This window comes from Prunus mume, linkage group LG8 (assembly GCF_029339155.1).
Source record: "Prunus mume cultivar Tortuosa linkage group LG8, ASM2933915v1, whole genome shotgun sequence".
NCBI lineage: Eukaryota > Viridiplantae > Streptophyta > Magnoliopsida > Rosales > Rosaceae > Prunus > Prunus mume.
The window spans coordinates 5,693,122-5,713,498 of record NC_142705.1 but is presented as its reverse complement, the minus strand read 5'-3'; the positions used below and the strand labels follow the sequence as shown (position 1 = coordinate 5,713,498).

General features: G+C 37.4%; 2 protein-coding genes and 1 pseudogene across 2 annotated transcripts; 2 read left to right on the top strand and 1 right to left on the bottom strand.

The window, feature by feature from the left end:
* Window positions 1-728: 728 nt before the first annotated feature.
* Window positions 729-1,823, top strand: LOC103340495 (uncharacterized). The gene has a single exon (XM_016796504.2). It carries the CDS (start codon window positions 824-826, stop codon window positions 1,574-1,576), a length of 753 nt encoding a protein of 250 aa, XP_016651990.2. The 5' UTR covers window positions 729-823; the 3' UTR covers window positions 1,577-1,823.
* Window positions 1,824-4,333: 2,510 nt separating this feature from the next.
* LOC107881707 (exosome complex exonuclease RRP44 homolog A-like) lies at window positions 4,334-7,952 on the bottom strand (annotated as a pseudogene).
* Window positions 7,807-19,978, top strand: ATMIN7 (HOPM interactor 7). The gene is made up of 34 exons (XM_008243915.2): window positions 7,807-8,111; window positions 8,245-8,379; window positions 8,903-8,984; window positions 9,551-9,794; window positions 10,010-10,131; window positions 10,210-10,268; window positions 10,566-10,623; window positions 10,699-10,783; window positions 10,905-11,108; window positions 11,259-11,317; window positions 11,425-11,494; window positions 11,575-11,643; window positions 11,932-12,054; window positions 12,138-12,191; window positions 12,271-12,359; window positions 12,511-12,607; window positions 12,715-12,813; window positions 12,936-13,118; window positions 13,244-13,354; window positions 13,431-13,615; window positions 13,858-14,484; window positions 14,718-15,135; window positions 15,287-15,526; window positions 15,636-15,759; window positions 15,853-16,001; window positions 16,479-16,835; window positions 17,066-17,232; window positions 17,302-17,552; window positions 17,857-18,017; window positions 18,137-18,253; window positions 18,522-18,658; window positions 18,780-19,086; window positions 19,390-19,485; window positions 19,655-19,978. Exons 2-34 carry the CDS (start codon window positions 8,268-8,270, stop codon window positions 19,715-19,717), a joined length of 5,319 nt encoding a protein of 1,772 aa, XP_008242137.2. The 5' UTR covers window positions 7,807-8,111; window positions 8,245-8,267; the 3' UTR covers window positions 19,718-19,978.
* The last annotated feature ends 399 nt before the right edge of the window (window positions 19,979-20,377 follow it).

The following is a 20,377-nucleotide window of genomic DNA, read 5'->3' as shown; positions in this document are numbered from 1 at the left end:
ACAAATCATGGTAAAACTAGTGGGAAAATTTGGAATTGTTGTACGTTTTGGTGGAATATGACTAGGATGGTTTCGTGGTGGTAATTAAGACATGTAATTGGGTCGTGCTCCCGTTTCATGAAAAAGCTACTTATCAAAAGAAAAAGGTCCACCACTTCTATTCCTTTATGCATTTCAATAGTCTCGTCTCATGAAAAGCTACTTATCAAAAGAAAAAGGTCTCCACCACTTCTATTCCTTTATGCATTTCAGTAGTCTTGACTCGTGATGATGGCGGTGAATCTCACAACGCATTAACAATTGATAATCATTCATGAGTAAATTTCACAACGCATTAACAACTGATAATCACATATGAGTAACTCATTTGTTGGTGGTAGTGAATGTCACCACACATCAATAACTGAAAATCATTCATGCTAGCGTGAAGGCTTGATCGATAGTTGGCTAGTAACAACAGACGAAAAGAAAAGAAAAGAACAAAGTTGGTTGTAATCTTATGATCAGATCCCACATGCTTTCAACTTTAATGATGATGTATTATAAATTTATATAAACCAATTCTATGTACCTAATGTTTCTAGTAAAGTAATAGAGAAGAAATATTTAAATGATAGAGCCACCGACCCAAGTGACTGACTCAGATGCGCACAAATACAATCGCAATGACAAAGCAAATGACCTGCTGACGAATCAGTGGCAGCTCCGCACTCCCTGAATAAATCAAAGAAAAAGTTTGAAAGTAAAAAGAAGCAAATGGGCCCCACACGCATCATCTTCTTTACAATTCACTTCACATCCACTGTCTTTATAAAGAAGCTGGATGCCATTGAGAACTTCCCCTTTTCTCTCTTCTTCCTCTGTTTTCCCTGTTTTCTTTTGCTCTGTTTTTGGCTCTTCTTCTTCTCTGTTCTCTCTGTTTCAATTTGCTTGTATGGTCTGCTCATTGCTTGCATATGCTCCAATGGGTTTGTTTGAAGAAGACTCGTCCTCATCAGGCTTGATAGTGAGCCATGTTTTATACAAAGCAGCTTTTGTAATTGCCTTAATGAGATGGGTTTTGTACTGGGCTCTCAGACTCAGACAAAGACTCTTATCTTCTTCTTCCTCCTCCTCCTCCTCCTCTGTTTCTGACCATGGCTACAATTTCCTGGAGGCAGAGCATGGTGAATTACAAAACTACCCTCCTGTGCCTTCCTCTTGCGCTTCTTCTTCAACCCAGTTGATCAGAGACTGCCTTGTGCAGACCACCTTTGAAGAAATTACCAACAGACAAGGAAGCTACAGAGCCAGCAGCAGTGGCTGTGACACGTGTGCTGTGTGCTTGAGCCAGCTGGAGATGGAGGATCAGGTGAGGGAGCTCAGGAACTGCAGCCACGTGTTCCACACAGAATGCATCGACAGATGGCTGGAGTATCATGATCATCATGATGACAACCACAGGACTTGCCCACTCTGTAGGACACCCTTGCTGACGTCATCCCAACTCCAGAGCTTGAGCTGGGATCACAGATCCCAGCCCAGCTGGGCTGTCGAGAGACTGCTCTACCTCTTTGGGGATGATCTGCTGTTGTGATTTATTTATTTATTTTTGAATGTGCTTCTTGTAGGCTTGTAGCTGTAGTTACATTTTACAGATCAAGTGAAAAATATTATCAGTGTACAAATTGGGATTCTTATGAGTTATGTGTAAGGGAGTTGTTTTTGGGCCAGGGCATGGGATGATTTTGTAATTTATTGGATCGGTTTGTAGGACAACGACCCAATGAAGACCAAATGACATGCTTGCTGTGGTCTAATTAAAGTGAATTATTTCCCAGCCACTTCTATTTGTGCATTCTTTTCTCTCTCTTTTTTTTTATCCTCACTTTCCATTGTTTTATGCATCAAATTTGTATCTTGTAACAGTTGGGACAGAAATGAGGAATTATGGATGCTTTTTGCTAATTAATTATGTTATTATTTTTCTCTTTTTGAAGTAAAGCAAAATTGATAGGGATAACTCAAGTTCCAGGGTTGAAGTATAATGGTGGTAGTTTAATATATAAACGTGTAGGTCTTGAATATGTTAAGGTTCATCTTGAAATAATTTAAAGGTTTACTTTAACATGTCTTAAAGATCGCGATCAATTACAACAATTACAAGAAGGAATCCATCCATTATGAGGGTTCTATTGCCATGGCAATCAGAGTCCTACAATGGCTTTTGAGATTACTCTACTATCATCCGGTTTATTACACGATTACGATTTTGAGTCACTAAGAGCGATTTACACATTCACCATGGCAAAGGTCAAGGGGGGCTAGAATACTATTTACGTGAATAGTGGCTGCTATTGCAAAAAACAATGAGCGGATATTTTTATAAACCTAAACAATTAACTTGGAGAATATTTTTATTTATGCTTTGTTTATGTTTTATTTTTAGGTATGCTTTGGTTGTGATTTTTTTATTTTATTTTAAAGAAATTACCAACAGACAAGGAAGCTACAGAGCCAGCAGCAGTGGCTGTGACACGTGTGCTGTGTGCTTGAGCCAGCTAGAGCTGAAAGTATGCATCGACAGATGCTGGAGTATCGACAGAGGCCCAGCTTGCCCATCTATAGGACGGACGCACTCCAGAGCTTGAGCTGTAGCCCAGCTGGGCTGTGGACCGCTCTACCTCTTTGGGGATGATCTGCTGTTGTGAATTTTTTTTTCGATCTGTAGGCTTGTAGCTGTAGATCATTTTAATTCAAGTAAGGGAGGGGAGCACTGGTTATTTTGGGTGTGTTTCTATGTTTAGCATATAGTTTGAATCAACACTAAAATGTAATAAAATAATAATTTAATGTGGCATATCGGGTGGGTTATTATTCACATCATCTATTCGGTTAAAGTACAAAATAATAATTAGGAAATAGATTTTGTGAATTATGATTTATGCGGTAAGGAAATTGTTTTTGGGCTAGAGCGTGGGATGATTTTGTAATTTATTGGATCGGTTTGTAGGACAACGACACAATGAAGACCAAATGACATGCTTGCGGTGGTCTAATCAAAGCTTCAAGTTTGTCTTCTACAATTTTAGAGTGAATTATTTCCTATCCGTTTTATGTATCCATAGGAGTACCATTATGATTTGACCATGTATTCGTGTAGGTCTCTTCAACACGTTGACTCTTGAAATATTTAAGGTTTACATTATAAGTTCGCGATTATAAATAAATGGTTCAACAGGGAAAGTTTTCAGACATGTGTTAATCCTATACTGTCAGCATTTTAATATCTGTTTGTTACAGTAACTATGGCATCGCTATTCATAATTCTTGACTGTCAATTGGAATCTTTCAAAAGCATTTCATAGGTCAGGGTCAGGCTATGTAAAAACAGATCTTGTTAGTTCCAAAAACACACATACATGTGTCTCGGTTGGCAATGTTCAATCCAAGTTCAACGAGTAAAGTAAATTTAACTTCCACTAGCTCCCATTTCAGGCAGAGTACTGAAGGGCAAAGTAACTAACTAGACGTCTACACTAGCGTATATCCACCTTTTGGGCTGGAGCTCCAAATCTCCATATGAATCGACAGTGTCTGATGAAGGTTGTACAAAATGCTACCATCCATTTTCCTAATCTTCTGCTGTTGCTCATGCAAGTACCCTTCTATTCCATACCTGCAAAACATTCAAAGAACCAACCAACTTATCTCCTCCAGAACTCAATCTTAAAGTCGGTGTGGGTTCAGAAAACGTACCTCGGCACAAAAACCAAAAAGCCACTACTCCTTATGTTAAGGATAGTAGCCTCTGTGTCCATTGGACTCTAAATATAAAGGACTATGAGAGAGAAAAATAGAGAAGGTTTTTTTGTTGTGGGGGTCGGAGCCAGTGGAGCTATCTGAATGAGCTGAAAGTATGAGAGGCCCAGCTTGCCATCCGGGCAGTGTATACAATTCAAATCTGTAGCAGAGATCAGTAAGGAGGCACTGGTTATTAGCATAGAGAGAAAGAAAACATTTGGACACAGGTCAAACTAGAGTAGGGTGTGTGGGTTAAGGAGCCAGCCTTTCTCTTAAACAAATATGAAACTCGGCCATAGGAGTACCATTATGATTTGACCATGTAGACAGGGAAAGTTAATCCACTGTCATTGCTAGTCAAATCCCACTGGGCAGCTTGTATATCCCCAAAGATGCTGCAACCTGTGTACTATGACATCTGCGAGAAAAGAAAGCTCTCAAGTCAAACAACAATAACTCGATCACCAAGACCCACATGACAAACCGAAACTAACCTGCATAGCTACTACTAATAGGAGTGGTAAAATGAAGATTCTCTGAAAGGCTGAGATCCCCATTAGCAAAATAAACAGCCTAAATGCAAACACAAGGTAAATCAATGAGTTCCTCTGAAGTAATTTCAACTTCACTCAACCATGCAATGCAAGTTAAATTACCTGTGTCATGCAGCAGCTGAGACCAACAGCAGCAGCTGCACGTACCAGAGGTTCAAGCATCTCTCTGTTTGGAGTAGGATGGAGCCTGCAGAACACACACCAAAATTATTAAATGACCAAAACAGAGACATGTGGCAATGTTTGAAGGCATCTCCCATAACCTCAGTTATTAGCTAATAAAATAAAATACACCAGCTTACCTCAGTGAAAACTGGGGAAAATGTTCACGGATCTTCAGGGCAACTGAAACATTAGCAGCGAGCATAAACTCCTCAACCATTTGGTTTGCTTCAGCTGCCTCGGTGTCAATTTGAAATTTTTCTTCACCAGATGCGGCAGTTGAGGCTCGAACACGCATTTTCCTCATCACCTGTAGCATCAAACACAAAAGTGGACTGTTCGGAGAAATCCATAAATTAAAATTGCCGATCACAGCTGTTTAAGTAGAGACCGAGTTTGCATACATTTCCTAAAGCAATCATGTTTCTGATATCCGTAGTTAACTCATCAGTCAACAGGCTGCAGTGATATACAAGCAATAAGAAAGCTTAATTATAAAGGAAGCAAGATAATATACATCAACAGGTGACTACATGCAGTAACTGAAGCAAGATAATGTTCATAGGGAAAACATACCTGGAATAAATCTATTATTTTTGTAACTAGTAAAGTTTACCAAGATTGAAAAAAAAAAAACCGCAAATGGTAAGGTCAAAATGAATTAATCTGCCATAGGCAACTAAGTTGGAGTACCTATCATCATCCATCCTCGCTTGAGCTTCAGAGTAAGACAATGCTGCACATGATTTAATGACACTTTTTGTGTATCTTGTAGAGATCACCTCAGCTTCAGGTGTCATTTCCTGAAATTTAGGTTAACAAGCTCACCCCTAAACTCTAAAACAAGTTAACGCCCATCCAATAAAATAAATATATAAAAAAAGACACCAGCATATGCTAACCCTATCTTATGTGTGTGAGATTTAACATATTCAAATTATAAAAGAAATAACTACTTTTGAATCCAGATAATTGAAAAGGCCAGTCTTTTGAATCCAGCTCGAAGAGAACATACATCTGCACAATAAGAAGTATATCTTTAAATGACAGAAAAATTCAATCATCATATCAAAACCTTTTTTTCGGATAATACACTCATTGCAGAAGAAGATTTTATTTTATTTTAAAAAGATACCCTCCGCAAGAGCTATTGGAAGCATGTCAATGCACCGGTCAACAAGGTAGACTGATACACCCCGCCGTGAAGCCTCATCATCAAGAGGAGTGTCTGAGTGTACAAAACTTGTTACATCAGCAATATCTAATTTAAGTCGTTAAAGACGGAACTTGTAGGTTACTCATTTTATACTTAGAGAAAAAGTTGACATGGGTGACAGATAAGGCGTGAATAACAAAAGTTTTGAGTTAAAGATTCAGTATCCCCTTCACCTATTTCTCCTACAGTTCGTTCATAATGGCCAGAAGGATATCTTGACAAACTTTCCCAAGAATCAACTGCCACAATAATTCTCTTGTCCAGAAGATTCTCAAGCTGTTGACCTTGAATTTGAATCTTAGTAATCCTACGATCTTTCGGGACAAACAAGGCATGGGCAACACCACCACTACCTACACGTATGGACCTCAGCTCCAAAGATCCACAATAACTGCCACAAATATAAACTTTATATCAGATAACATAACAAAGTAACCAGAAATGATATTTATAACAACCAACAGCTGCAAGTGCATATTCAAGCGAATGAGAATCTACACACAAACAGGTAAGGATAGGATGTTAGTATAGCACAACAATCACTACTCAAAAATACAGACATGCACATACATGCTGAAGGGTAACACATTTTCTGCTCTGTGCTTATATGAAGAAACATCTTTTAGCCAAACAACAATTAGAATAGACACCCCCTTTATCAGAACGACAAAAATGCTTGACGTGACTGGTGAAGACAACTTACCTACGCCAATTCCGCTCAATAATGCCAACGACACGGGCATATGTATGGCTTGATACATACTCTGTTTCTCCAGCAGAAGTTTGTGGTTGAGCTGTAGTTCTAGGGTAATCATCATCACTTCCCAGAACCAGATGAACATATTCTTCATCATCTGCTAAAAGGTAGAACAAAATATACAATTAAAAAAAATTAAATAGGAACAAAAGCACAAGTGAGGTGAGAGAGAAGCTTGTTAGGTTACTGCAGTTATTTGGGAGTCCTCTCCTTTCAAATTTTCAGTTATGGAATGTTAAGCATATTTTCTCATAAATGTTTCTAATGTTCCACCCAAAAAAACGTTAACTAGAAAAAAAATTAAAACTAAGCCCCGAAAGTTTCCTTAAAAAAATGAAGACCAAATGACATGCTTGCTGTGGTCTAATCAAAGTGAATTATTTCCCAGCCACTTCTATTTGTGTATTCTTTTCTCTCTCTCTTTTTTTTTTAAATCCTCACTTTCCATTGTTTTATGCATCAAATTTGTATCTTGTAACAGTTGGGACAGAAATGAGGGATTATGGATGCTTTTTGCTAATTAATTATGTTATTATTTTTCTCTTTTTGAAGTAAAGCAAAATTGATAGGGATAACTCAAGTTCCAGGGTTGAAGTATAATGGTGGTAGTTTAATATATAAACGTGTAGGTCTTGAATATGTTAAGGTTCATCTTTAAATAATTTAAAGGTTTACTTTAACATGTCTTCAAGATCGCGATCAATTACAACAATTACAAGAAGGAATCCATCCATTATGAGGGTTCTATTGCCATGGCAATCAGAGTCCAACAATGGCTTTTGAGATTACTATCATCCGGTTTATTACACGAATACGATTTTGGGTCATTAATGTTATGTGAGGAAAGAGTAGTAGATAGCAGCTAGCACATCCTGACATGGTGAAAATGAAACCATTTGTATGTTGTACCGATACTCTTAACTGAAGGGGTATGCTCGTATCCGATACTCCAATATTTGTATTTAATATGCTGATATGCCTAACCAAGGTCCGTTTACGTCATACTAACCCAAGATTGAGAACGAAACTTTAATCATAAAGCCATAGATTGAGTTACGTGAATATCTAAGCTTAATCGAGTCCTAAGTGCCCTATAGTAGGTTTAGATTCAGGGTTCGAGGCTTGTGAACAGTTTTGGAACAAGTTCCAAAGTTAGGATTTTTTATTTGAGACTTGGATTTAGGGTTTGGAGGGTAAATTTTCCATCAAAATTCAGTTTTGTGATACTAAAATAATTTTCTAGGATATTTAAATAATTGAAATAATCCATTTTTAAATAATTGAAACTATTTTGAATGTTTCATCATTTACGGAGAACCAATGCACAATTTATCGATTTCCAAGGGGTTAAATCGAATTATGGCCTGAAAATTGAAATCTGAATCAGCTTCATTTCTACTTGCGCGAAGTCTCAGAGACCCAAACCCGCTGTGGCAAGCTCCGGGTTCAGAAGCTCCGCTCCAGTAGACCAGTAAACCATACCATACTAGCAGTCTTGACGACGAATTAGATCTATACAGTCGAAGTTGCTCGACTAGCGTTGCCTTTTCAGATCTCCAATTTTCTGCTCCCAACTCGCCAGTACCGCACTTGTTCGTCCTTTCATTTCTGATCGTCGTCTGCAATCAATTCGAATAAGGTAACGTATAATTCTCTTTATCTCTCTCTCGCATTAGTTTTCGGTTTTGTAATTGTAAAATATGGTGAAAGATTAATCTGTGACTTATTGTTGCAATTTGTGTGTAATGGATCTTGCTTTGATCGAGTTGTAGACATATTCGAATTATAGTAGAAGATGGCGGGTGGTGCAGCTGGCGGTTTCGTAACTAGGGCATTCGAGTCCATGCTCAAAGAGTGTTCTCCCAAAAAGCATGCTGACCTTCAGAAAGCCATTCAGGCTTATATAGGTTTCATTCTCACCTCCTCTGTATACAATTATACATATATTGATATACATTATGTATCTAACTTTGGACGATCCAGGATTCAGATTGGTTTGGAGTTGGTGTTTGTTGGATTTTTGGTTTTTGAAGTATGAATGTACTACTTAAAGTTAGATGAAATCAACAATTATTTGGGCTGACCTATGATAGTATGATGTACGATAATGTGGGGAAGTGTGAGCTTAAGATAGAGTTTGTGTTGTTTATGTAATGCATGTAAATTTTTTTGATTGTAACAAACTCTGGTTTTCTGGGAAGGATTGAGCACTGAAATGCCTATTTTGTTTTTTGTAGCGTCAATGTGTTGCTTTCAGTGGTTAATTTTTATGTAATTTCAATTTGATGCTTGTTAAAATTGAAGATCAAAGGCCATAATCAGTATGTGTTGTGTATGTATTTTCCTTCTGTTTATAAATGATATTTCTATTTGGCAGTGATAGTTAATTTCAGTTATCTCTCTCGCACGGTTGTTTTTGTGTTTCTTTAGATAGTACGAAAGAGGTCAATCAAACTCAACAGACCATTTCAAGTGAGAAGAATCAAGCTACAACTTCAGCTGGTGATGGAAGGTCTATATTTGTAGCTCGACTAATAATTCCCTTCTCTCCCCTTCACTCTATTCCCCCCTTTAATATACAGATTTGCAGAATGTAGTTATTATGCTGTATGGCAATCATGTTGAATTCAACTTTTACATATGCGTGGCATCTTTGTAGGCCTCAATGTCAAAACATTTTTGGGACATTCCTTGTAGTTGATTCATAGTGATCGAGCTGAAGTCATTAATTAACTGTATCAATTTTCTTGCAATTGTAGTATGTTTAAGCATAGAGGGACACCTAGTCTTTTCTTTTATCTTATTTTCAATTTAAATACATTTTGTGCTTCCTATTTTTGTACCCCGGAAAAATTATACACATGTCGAGCTGCAATGGTTAAATTTTATTCACATAGTTTTAGATCATGATCAGGCCAGAAAACAGCACAATATGTCTGGGTTTCTTTTTATCAGATCCAATAGATTTGGATTAGTTTATCTAACAAACGGTACCAAATATTATAATTACATGAGATTAAAATCATAATGATGTGATCAGACATTGTTTTGACTTTTGGAATCTCTTCTGTTTTGTAGTTCTCTTGAAACAGAGGGTGGAGCTGCAAAAACTGATACAGAACCAGATCAGTCTCAAAACACTGCAGAGGAAGCAGATTCTGTTGCTAGGCCGGTGAGCACAAGTGCAACTATTTCAACTGTCCTGGCAAAGGCTGGGAACACCTTAGAAGGAGCTCAGGCAGAGCTTGTTTTGAATCCCCTACGACTTGCATTTGAGACAAAGAACTTGAAAGTCCTAGAACCTGCTCTGGATTGTCTTCATGTATGCATTTCATTTCTTTATTTATTTTTTTTGTAGATTAAATATTATGTGCTTTCAAGATGGTGATACTTTGTTACACGAGGCGTGAAGAAATTCATTGTTCTATCATAGTATCTGCATTCTTGTATGATTAGCGGTTGCTCCTTGTTATCATCACTTAGAATTTGTTGTATATCTATAATAGCTAACTAGTACTTCAAATTTTATAAGCACAGAAACTCATTGCATATGATCATTTAGAGGGAGATCCTGGTTTAGATGATGGTAAAAGTGTACCACTGTTTGCAGACCTTCTGAACATGGTTTGCAGTTGTGTTGACAACTCATCATCTGATAGGTATGTGCCATGCATCATTGGTTTTCTCCCAAAATATGTGGCTTGTTATTCTTTCTTATTTTGGGAAACGATGTGCAGTACCGTTTTGCAAGTGTTGAAGGTCCTTCTTACTGCTGTGGCATCCACGAAGTTCAGAGGTATGTTATCAGGGATGTGTGGAAATCGGGTATTCTTTTGCTAGAGTATTATATAACTTATATAGGCTGTCATAAGTTGGGTTTCTAATCCATGTAAGTGTACTCATATGTACTGTGGTACTGGGTCTCTTCTATTGTAATATTCCTGATCTGCAGTCATTTATATGCATTTCAGCATATATCTTTGTCAATTTGTGCATATGTATGTTTGGTGGTGATATTGTTGTGCCTTTTCTTGTTTCTACAATTTTCAGTGCAAGAAATTATTTTAAAGTTTAAAACCTGTTTCAAATGCAGTACATGGGGAACCTTTGCTGGGAGTTATCAGAGTGTGCTACAATATCGCTCTGCACAGGTACTTTTACATTTGCATAAGGGTGCCTGATATCAATTTCAAGCAGTGCTAATGAATTGTACTTTGGACTTGTAGCAAGAGTCCCATAAACCAAGCAACGTCAAAGGCAATGCTTACGCAGATGATCAGCATCATATTCAGGAGAATGGAGACTGACCCAGTATGAATTTAAAGCTTTCAGTTCTGAATGTCTTTATCTGTAGTATGGTACAACTGTACAGGACATGCATAAAATTTAGTTATTTTACCCCGTATTCTAGAAAGTTTGTAATTTCTTGCAGGGACTTGAGGATGCATCATCTGGTTCTGTTGGACATATAGAAACCATTTCAGGACAAAGTTCAAATACAAAAGCTGAAGAAACTTCCTTGGAAGACCAAAGTGAGAAAGAAATGACTTTAGGAGATCAACTTAACCAGGCCAAAGACACACCCATTGCATCTGTTGAGGAACTTCATAATCTTGCTGGCGGTGCTGACATCAAGGTACACTGTTTTCTATAGTTACCTATGTTCTTAATACCTTATGCACTCTCAGATGCTGTGTTTGCCACCATTTTCTATGTCTCCCAATGCTGGCTATTTTAGCTTGCCAGGTTCCTTTTGTACTAAGATTGTAGTTGTTATGTTTTTTAGGGCTTAGAGGCTGTCCTGGACAAAGCTGTGCATCTCGAAGATGGTAAAAAGATAACCAGGTTTGGATATGATATTATACTTTAAGATATCTCTTTCTCATATTCGTAGTCAACCAAATGTCTTTACATTGATTTGATTGCTCATAACTTTTATGTAATTTCTATAGAGGGATTGATCTCGAGAGCATGAGCATAGTTCAACGTGATGCTTTACTGGTTTTCCGCACCCTTTGCAAGGTTGGTTTGTTGAGCAATGCCTTCTAATTGTCGACAGCAATCCCTAGCCTCATTCATGAATCTAAATTTATTGTCTGCAGATGGGGATGAAGGAAGATAACAATGAAGTTACATTGAAGACGAGGATTTTGTCTCTTGAGCTTCTGCAGGTTACATTAGGGATTTATTTGTGCTTTTATGTTCATGGTTCCAAGGATGCTTAACATAAAAAAGAAGTTGATACTGTTTAAATAACTCAAAAATAGTATTTAAAACCTTTTTGTTTTTTGGTGTGAATTGATTAAGCAGTCAATCACCTCCCTCCTTCTTAGACAATGGAAGAAGAAAGGATGATTTGAGAATGATGAAGATGCTTTCTCACACATTTGACTTATATGCATTGTTTGTACCTATTTCCAGTGTTTTATTAAATAATGTAATGTCTTATGGCATTTCAGGGTTTATTGGAAGGGGTTGGCCATCCATTTACTAGGAACTTCCATTTTATCGACTCGGTGAAAGCATACCTATCATATGCTTTGTTGCGGGCTTCAGTTTCGCAGTCCCCTGTCATATTTCAGGTTAACATATATCTTTCCTTAATCCAATTTTAATGAATATGCTATGAGATTATTGCTTCTAATTATGCATTTCCTTCTTGCAGTATGCAACTGGAATTTTTTTAGTGCTTTTGTTGCGGTTCAGAGAAAGCCTCAAAGTATGTGTATGATCTTGACAAATAGTTACAAAACTTACCTTGATATGTTCTGTCCCTTACACCAACAAATTTTATTCAGGGTGAAATAGGCATCTTCTTTCCCTTGATAGTTCTACGATCACTGGATGGCTTGGATTTTCCAATTAACCAGAAATTAAGTGTTCTTAGGTATATTGGCTTTTCTGATTATTACATTTCTAGTAATATGCACATGTTACTTTCATTTATATTGGGTGGCTTTCACTTTCAGTGTGTCTCAGGAGAAGATTATGTTTTTCTTGTTCTTGTCCTGGTCTTCTAACTTGGTGTGCTTTTTCAGGATGGTTGAAAAAGTTTGCAAGGATCCTCAGATGCTTGTTGACATATTTGTGAACTATGACTGTGATATTGAGGCACCAAACTTGTTTGAGCGTATGGTACAATTTTACTTACTGTTTCACAATGATTTCTTTCTGATTCCATCCAAAAATGTTTTTCTCTTACATCTAATACATCTGCATTGTATTCTGACTGTTAATATTAGGTTACAACTCTATCCAGAATTGCTCAAGGGACTCTAAATGCAGATCCAAATATGGTTGCTGTATCACAGACAACTTCAATTAAAGGTTCATCTCTTCAGGTAGGTTTATAAGTTTACTCCGTTCTCTGATCCAGCTAGTTGATCATATGTTTTTTCCTGCTAGATATTCATTGATGGTATCAGAGGTTGCTTGATGACCCCTTTTTCCTTGACCTTGCCAGTGTCTTGTGAATGTGCTTAAATCACTAGTAGATTGGGAAAAGTCACGTGGAGAATCAGAAAACCAGAGTAAAAGGACTCAGTCTCTAGAAGGAGAAGCTTCAGCTAAAGAGGCTGTTGATGTACCCAGTAACTTTGAGAAGGCAAAAGCTCATAAATCTACATTGGAAGCTGCCATCTCTGAGGTAATTGATCTGCATCAATCTTGTTAACTTGATTTCCCTGGATGAATTTTTTATCTTTTATTTCTTTTCTGAGAACTGATTTAGCCGTAGTCTAGAACTGATTTATAGTATTAATAATGTTGCAGTTCAACAGGCAACCTGTAAAGGGTGTAGAGTATCTAAGATCAAATAAGTTGGTGGAAAACACACCTCATTCAGTTGCCCTATTTTTGAGAAGTACTCCCAGTTTGGACAAGGTGGAAGCTCTGTTCTTATATAAGTTGCTTTTCTACAATGATACAGACATCTTAGTACTTCTATGATTTTTTTCAGGCCATGATTGGGGAGTATTTGGGTCACCATGAAGAATTTCCCCTTGCTGTGATGCATGCTTATGTAGATTCCATGAAGTTTTCTGGAATGAAGTTTGACACTGCAATTCGTGAACTTCTTAAAGGATTCCGACTTCCAGGGGAAGCTCAAAAGATAGATCGTATCATGGAAAAATTTGCGGAAAGGTACTGGGGGTGTCTGTTTGATTTCATTGCTGTCTGGTTTTTAATTTTTCTGTGCATAAATGTATAGACCTGAGCGTGCCTGCATGGTCATGCATATGATTCAAACTTAATGCATGTACCCTTTGTAAATGTGCGAACTCCAATTTCTGACTGAATATGATTTGGGCATCCATGTTGTACGGAGATTATATTCATTTTTTTATTGTTGGCCAGTGATGTTGTTCAATATGTTGCATATGCAGATATTGTGCAGATAATCCAGGACTTTTCAAAAATGCGGATACTGCATACATTCTTGCATATGCAGTTATAATGTTGAATACTGATGCACATAATCCAATGGTGTGGCCTAAAATGTCCAAGTCGGATTTTATACGCATGAATGCTATGGATGATGCAGAAGAGCGTGCTCCAACAGAACTTCTGGAAGAAATCTATGATTCAATTGTCAAAGAGGAGATAAAGATGAAAGATGATACTGTTGGTCTTGAGAGAAGTGGAAGAAATAAGCCCGAAGGTGAAGAGAGAGGGCGCCTTGTCAGTATACTTAATCTGGCTCTTCCCAGAAGAACATTGTCTGAAGATACTAAGTCAGAAAGTGAAGCTATCATTAAGAAGACACAAGCTATATTTCGCAATCAAGGTGCAAAAAGAGGGGTCTTCTATACTACACAGCAGTTAGACCTTGTAAGGCCTATGGTTGAAGCTGTAGGATGGCCCTTGCTTGCTACTTTTTCTGTTACAATGGAGGAAGGTGAGAATAAGTCAAGGGTGGTTCTCTGTATGGAGGGATTTAAAGCTGGAATACACATTACACATGTTCTTGGAATGGATACCATGCGCTATGCCTTTCTAACATCTCTGGTCAGGTAAAACATCTGTCTTGTTTTCTCCCCAAACATTTGAATATTTGTACTTTTTATGTTTATTTATTTTGTTGTTTCCATTCTTAGTATGTTAGCCCTTTTTTGTTTTGTTTTTTTTTTGGTGTGAAAAATATGTATTTAATCTGGAGACAATGAATTGTGTTGTGTATCACAGTTTTGATCTTTGAAGTGATATCTATGATAATACTAATCGAGCTTTTGGGTTGTCATCTCAGATTTACTTTCTTGCATGCTCCAAAGGAAATGCGTAGTAAAAATGTGGAAGCACTGCGAACTCTACTATCTCTTTGCGACATGGAGACTGGCGCCCTTCAAGACACATGGAATGCAGTTTTGGAATGTGTTTCTCGGCTTGAATTCATTACATCAACTCCATCTATAGCTGCAACAGTCATGCATGGATCAAACCAGATCTCCAAAGATGCTGTTCTTCAATCTCTAAGAGAGTTGGCCGGAAAACCTTCTGAACAAGTATTTGTGAATAGCGTTCAGCTTCCTAGTGATTCTGTAGTGGAGTTCTTCACTGCACTCTGTGGTGTATCAGCTGAAGAACTAAAACAAACTCCAGCTCGTGTGTTTAGCTTGCAAAAACTTGTGGAGATCAGCTACTACAACATGGCTCGTATACGCATGGTATGTTTTTTATCTATTGAAACCTCTATTGTTCTGCTTGTAAATGTACAACCTAGATTATCCCAAAAATGCTCATGGAGTGTTATTCTGATTTGTGTCCTGCAATTTTTGAGTTCTCCATATTTTGAATGTTTCTGCTAATGTCTTACAGGTCTGGGCTAGAATATGGTCTGTTTTGGCAAACCACTTTATTTCAGCTGGGAGTCATCATGATGAAAAAATTGCTATGTATGCTATAGATTCTCTCAGGCAGCTTGGCGTGAAGTATCTGGAGCGAGCTGAACTTGCCAATTTCACATTCCAAAATGACATTCTTAAACCTTTTGTTGTTCTTATGCGCAATAGTCGAAGTGAAACCATAAGGAGCCTAATTGTTGACTGCATTGTTCAAGTATGTCTACATAGTTTGCTTTCCTGAATGTGCTCCTTTTATCTTCCTTAACCTTCTCAATAAACAGCTATCCTGCTACAAACAAAATTGATTCTGTTGCCTTTTACAGATGATTAAATCCAAAGTAGGGAGCATCAAGTCTGGATGGCGTAGCGTTTTCATGATTTTTACAGCAGCTGCAGATGATGAATTGGAATCAATAGTTGAGAGCGCTTTTGAAAATGTTGAACAAGGTGACAAATTCTTTTCCCTTACTTTATGTTTTCATATCATATTGATTTCCTCCTCTTCACAATTTGGTATGTCTAATACGGGGAAATTTGCAGTTATCTTGGAACACTTCGATCAAGTAGTGGGAGATTGTTTTATGGACTGTGTCAACTGTCTTATCAGGTTTGCTAATAATAGAACTTCACACCGTATAAGTTTGAAGGCAATTGCACTACTGCGCATATGTGAGGATCGTCTGGCGGAGGTTTGTTAGTCCTGTCGGCATTAACTTTTCCTTGTTCTTTGTGGATGCCTGTCACTCATTACATGTTGCTTTCACTTGTGTCCTTCAGTATAGTGTCTTTGTCAGATACCGTAAATAATTTCTGAACTATGTTGGTGGTTAATTGGATCCATAAAAGTTGAGTGAAGTTAGTAAACAGAAATGATTGGGTTGTGAGATTTTCAGTATGACATGAGAACACATGCAGGGACTGGAAACCGAACCTCTGTTCAAATGGTTAGGAAGAAAGAAAAAGTGAATCTTAGCTTTTCTTTGATACTATGATGACTGGCTGCTTAGGCAACCCTGGTCTTGGGCTTCTTTGTTGTGGGTGGATTTGGTTGTTGTGGGTTGCGTTGATGTCTATGGTTCTATGGCGTCTTCTAACTTGCTTGTATTGATAAATTGTCACTTGGCTGTTGAGATATCTGTGCTTAACTTCTGGTTTGTCAATTTCAGGGTCTTATACCTGGTGGTGCTTTGAGGCCTATTGACGTAAATGTGGATACAACTTTTGACGTGACTGAGCATTATTGGTTCCCAATGCTGGCTGGTCTGTCAGATCTGACATCAGATCCAAGACCAGAGGTCAGAAGCTGTGCACTTGAAGTATTGTTTGATCTACTAAATGAGAGAGGTAGCAAGTTCTCATCATCATTTTGGGAGAGCATTTTTCATCGTGTCTTGTTTCCCATATTTGATCATGTGAGACATGCTGGAAAGGAAAGCTTGGTTTCTCCTGATGAGGAATGGTTCCGTGAAACAAGCATTCACTCACTTCAGTTGCTTTGCAACCTTTTCAACACTTTTTATAAGGTAGTGTTGAGTTAAATACTAGCTGTATAGATTATATTAGTTTTCCTAGTTATTGGTGAATAATCACACGTAATAAGGGAGGAAAATGTGGAGGTTTATTCTATCATGTAGTAAAACAAATGCAGACTGATATTCTCATATATTGGTTCTGGTGGTGAAAAATGATTTGTGCATTTTGAAGTTGGTGTTCCTAAGATTAGTGTGACTGTGGAAGTCTTTGCTTTGTGCAGGAGGTGTGTTTTATGTTGCCACCCCTACTCAGTCTACTTTTGGATTGCGCCAAAAAGACTGATCAGGCAGTGGTTTCATTATCTTTGGGTGCACTAGTGCATCTCATTGAAGTTGGAGGACATCAATTCAGTGAGAATGACTGGGATACATTGTTGAAAAGTATAAGGTACTTATCTCTTATTATCAGATAATATTGTGGTTGTTCTAATACTAATCATTTTATTATTGTCATCAGAGATGCTTTGTACACAACACAACCACTTGAACTGCTAAATGCATTGGGATTTGAGAACCTGAAGAACAATAGGGCGTTAATTGGAGATTTAGAGGTCAATTCAGGTGATAGTCCTTCCATAAAGTCTGACTATGAGGGAGTGGATAGCCGTCGGTTTGATGTCAGTGATAATGGAAGAAATCCAAATGCTTCAGTCCTGATGGACAACAAACAAGACTTAGGGGTGCAAATGAACTTGGATGGATCTGAAGGTCAGGTTTTTAAAGTTCTGTGAAACTAGTATTTATTAAATGGTTTATGATTAACATTCAAAATCTTAAAAACTGACACTTCGTTTATGCTAGTTTGCATTTATGTGAAAAATGCTTCACAGACCAACGATTACTACCATGTTTTACTCTATAAATAGAACCTTGAAAGTCCATAGTGTCCCAAAACTACAATTGATGGAGCTAATTTTTACACTGTTGTTGATGTGCATAAGCTATAAATTTTAATTTTTTTCCTCTCAAATTTTTAGTAGCAAAGCAATATAAAAAGATTTTCTTCTTGTAGGCCTTCCGTCACCGTCAGGTGGTGCTCCAAAATCTGCTGAAGGCCTCCAACGGAATCAAACAATAGGTCAAAGAATTATGGACAATCTCTTTCTCAGAAATCTTACTTCTAAGCCTAAGGGTATTGCTTCTGATGCTTCAGTACCATCTTCTCCAATTAAGGTATGATGTCGCAGAATATTAATTTCTAAAGAATATATTATTTCTGCTGTTAGGCCAATTATACAGATCAGAATCCAGATTTAATGGCTTTATGACATTTGATTCTTATGCTGCACTAGGTTCCTGAGGCTGTGGAGCCTGATGTCAGAGATGAGGAGGAGAGTTCATTATTGGGAACTTGTAGGGGCAAATGCATCACTCAGTTATTGCTTCTTGGTGCCATTGATAGTATTCAGGTTTGAATTTTGATCGTTTTTAATTTTACATGTTCCCTTAAATTCATAAATACTTTTCTTCTGATCATCAAATGTCAATTTGCAATCCATTGTGACGTAAACCATTACTGCAATATATAAGGCAAGTCCTTTGACTTGGAAGGCTGCAGCACTTGGGGATGTAAAGTAATTCTCCAAGTGCCTCTGAACTGCCATACTGTTATTATTGGGTTATGTAAAAAAGACTCTGAGTACTGTTTGCCTAATAAAATCACTCTCCCATTTGCAGAAGAAATACTGGAGCAAGTTGAAAGCACCACAAAAGATTGCTATTATGGACATTTTGCTGTCTGCATTAGAGTTTGCAGCTTCTTATAATTCATATACCAATCTTAGAACACGCATGCACCAAATTCCTGATGAGAGGTAGGATGAAAACTTTTTATGTAAATTCTTTTCTTTTGTGTTGAATTTTCTTTGTTGAGGAAGAAAATGATTTTTCTGATAAGAGAAAACATAGTTTGTGATTAATTTATCTTCTGGACAGGCCACCTCTGAATCTTCTCCGCCAAGAATTAGCAGGAACTTGCATATATCTTGACATCTTACAGAAAGCAACTTCCGGGTTTAGTGCCAACGAAGAGGCACTTGCAGAAACTAACGCTTCTCAGAATGTTGATATTATAGAACATTCTAATGATGAAGAGAAAGTCGAAGGATTAGCAGAAGAGAAACTTGTATCTTTCTGTGAACAGGTACTCCGGGAGGCATCTGATCTGCAGTCTGGCTCTGGGGAGACGACTAATATGGATATTCATCGTGTTCTGGAGTTACGATCTCCCATAATTATCAAGGTATAAAGTGCCAGATGGATTATTTGTGGGGCATGATATAATTTTGAAACCCTAATTTGATTGGTTTGGTGGATTCACCTCAGTGTCTTCGGATTTCAGCCCTACACACGAAATTCCACTCTCCTCAATCAAATAGAAAGCCCCAAGGGCGCCATATTCTAGGAGCCCAAACTTTGTGATTGAATAAATCTTCCTCTATCCATTGTGCTTGTTTATTGGACAATATTTTTGTTGATTTCCCACAAGATTTGTATATTGTAGGTATTAACAGGTGATATTATCCTTACTCTTTTGGTTTTTCAGGTGCTTAAAGGCATGTGCTATATGAACCAACAGATTTTCAGAAGGCATCTGAGAAATTTCTATCCTTTGCTTACGAAACTTGTTTGCTGCGATCAGGTAAATCTCCTCTTTCCATGTCAAGGTCCGTAATAACATGGATTTGTTATTTGATACTGCCATATCCATCCCTTGGTGCCTCTAAATTTTGTATTTCATGCTCTTACAGCAGTTAATTACTAATTAGAGATTATTCTGGAAAAAACTTATAATTGCTTGATTTGTTCAGATGGATGTTCGTGGAGCTCTTGGTGATCTTTTCAGGGCACAACTGAAAGCACTTCTGCCATAGTTATATATATATATATATTTTTTTTTTCTATCTGTTGCCACTTTGACAAGAGTCCCCAGAAGGAATGATCCGCTAAATCATTGCTCCAAAAACCGATTTTTTTCAGCTGATATTCTTTTATCCCTGTGCCTATAAAGAAAATCTTATTTATTATGATAGAGGTAGTTTTCAGTTCACTTTACCTGGTAAATTTTGTTGTAATGATCTTGATGTAGTAAAAAAAGAAAAGAAAAGGAAAGGAGAGGACATGATTGTTTCGAATTGGCCTTTTATTGTTTCATCTCCAATTTTTGCTGTGGTGTAACCTAAGTAGCAAGCATACGATTAATTAATCGGATCCAATGCCAGCAAACAGATATCATTAGTTACAAAATCATTTCATTGAATGTGTTGAGAACTTTTTTAAGCTCATGATTATTTTTGTCGAAAATAAAGATCAGATTATTCATCTTATTTTTCACAAAGTGGCCTGCTGTATGGAGCTTTATAGTCTGGCAAACATTCGTGTTGGGTAAAGTGCATGCCTTCTGTGTGGGTTTTTCGCTTCCCATCCAGGAAGTGTTTGGCACAAAAAAACTAGTTTACAAGAAGTTCACTCTATTCTTTTCTTGATGGATTATTCTCTCCATTAAAGTAAGGTCATGAATCACTCAAAAGGGT

Excerpts from the sequence above, each read along its gene's own strand:
- ATMIN7 (XM_008243915.2), top strand. The coding sequence starts at position 8,268 with ATGGCGGGTGGTGCAGCTGGCGGTTTCGTAACTAGGGCATTCGAGTCC. Across the intron at positions 11,644-11,931 it reads TGTCTCTTGAGCTTCTGCAG|GGTTTATTGGAAGGGGTTGG; the intron begins GTTACATTAGGG and ends ATGGCATTTCAG. Across the intron at positions 13,119-13,243 it reads TGGAAGCTGCCATCTCTGAG|TTCAACAGGCAACCTGTAAA; the intron begins GTAATTGATCTG and ends ATAATGTTGCAG.
- LOC103340495 (XM_016796504.2), top strand. The coding sequence starts at position 824 with ATGCCATTGAGAACTTCCCCTTTTCTCTCTTCTTCCTCTGTTTTCCCT.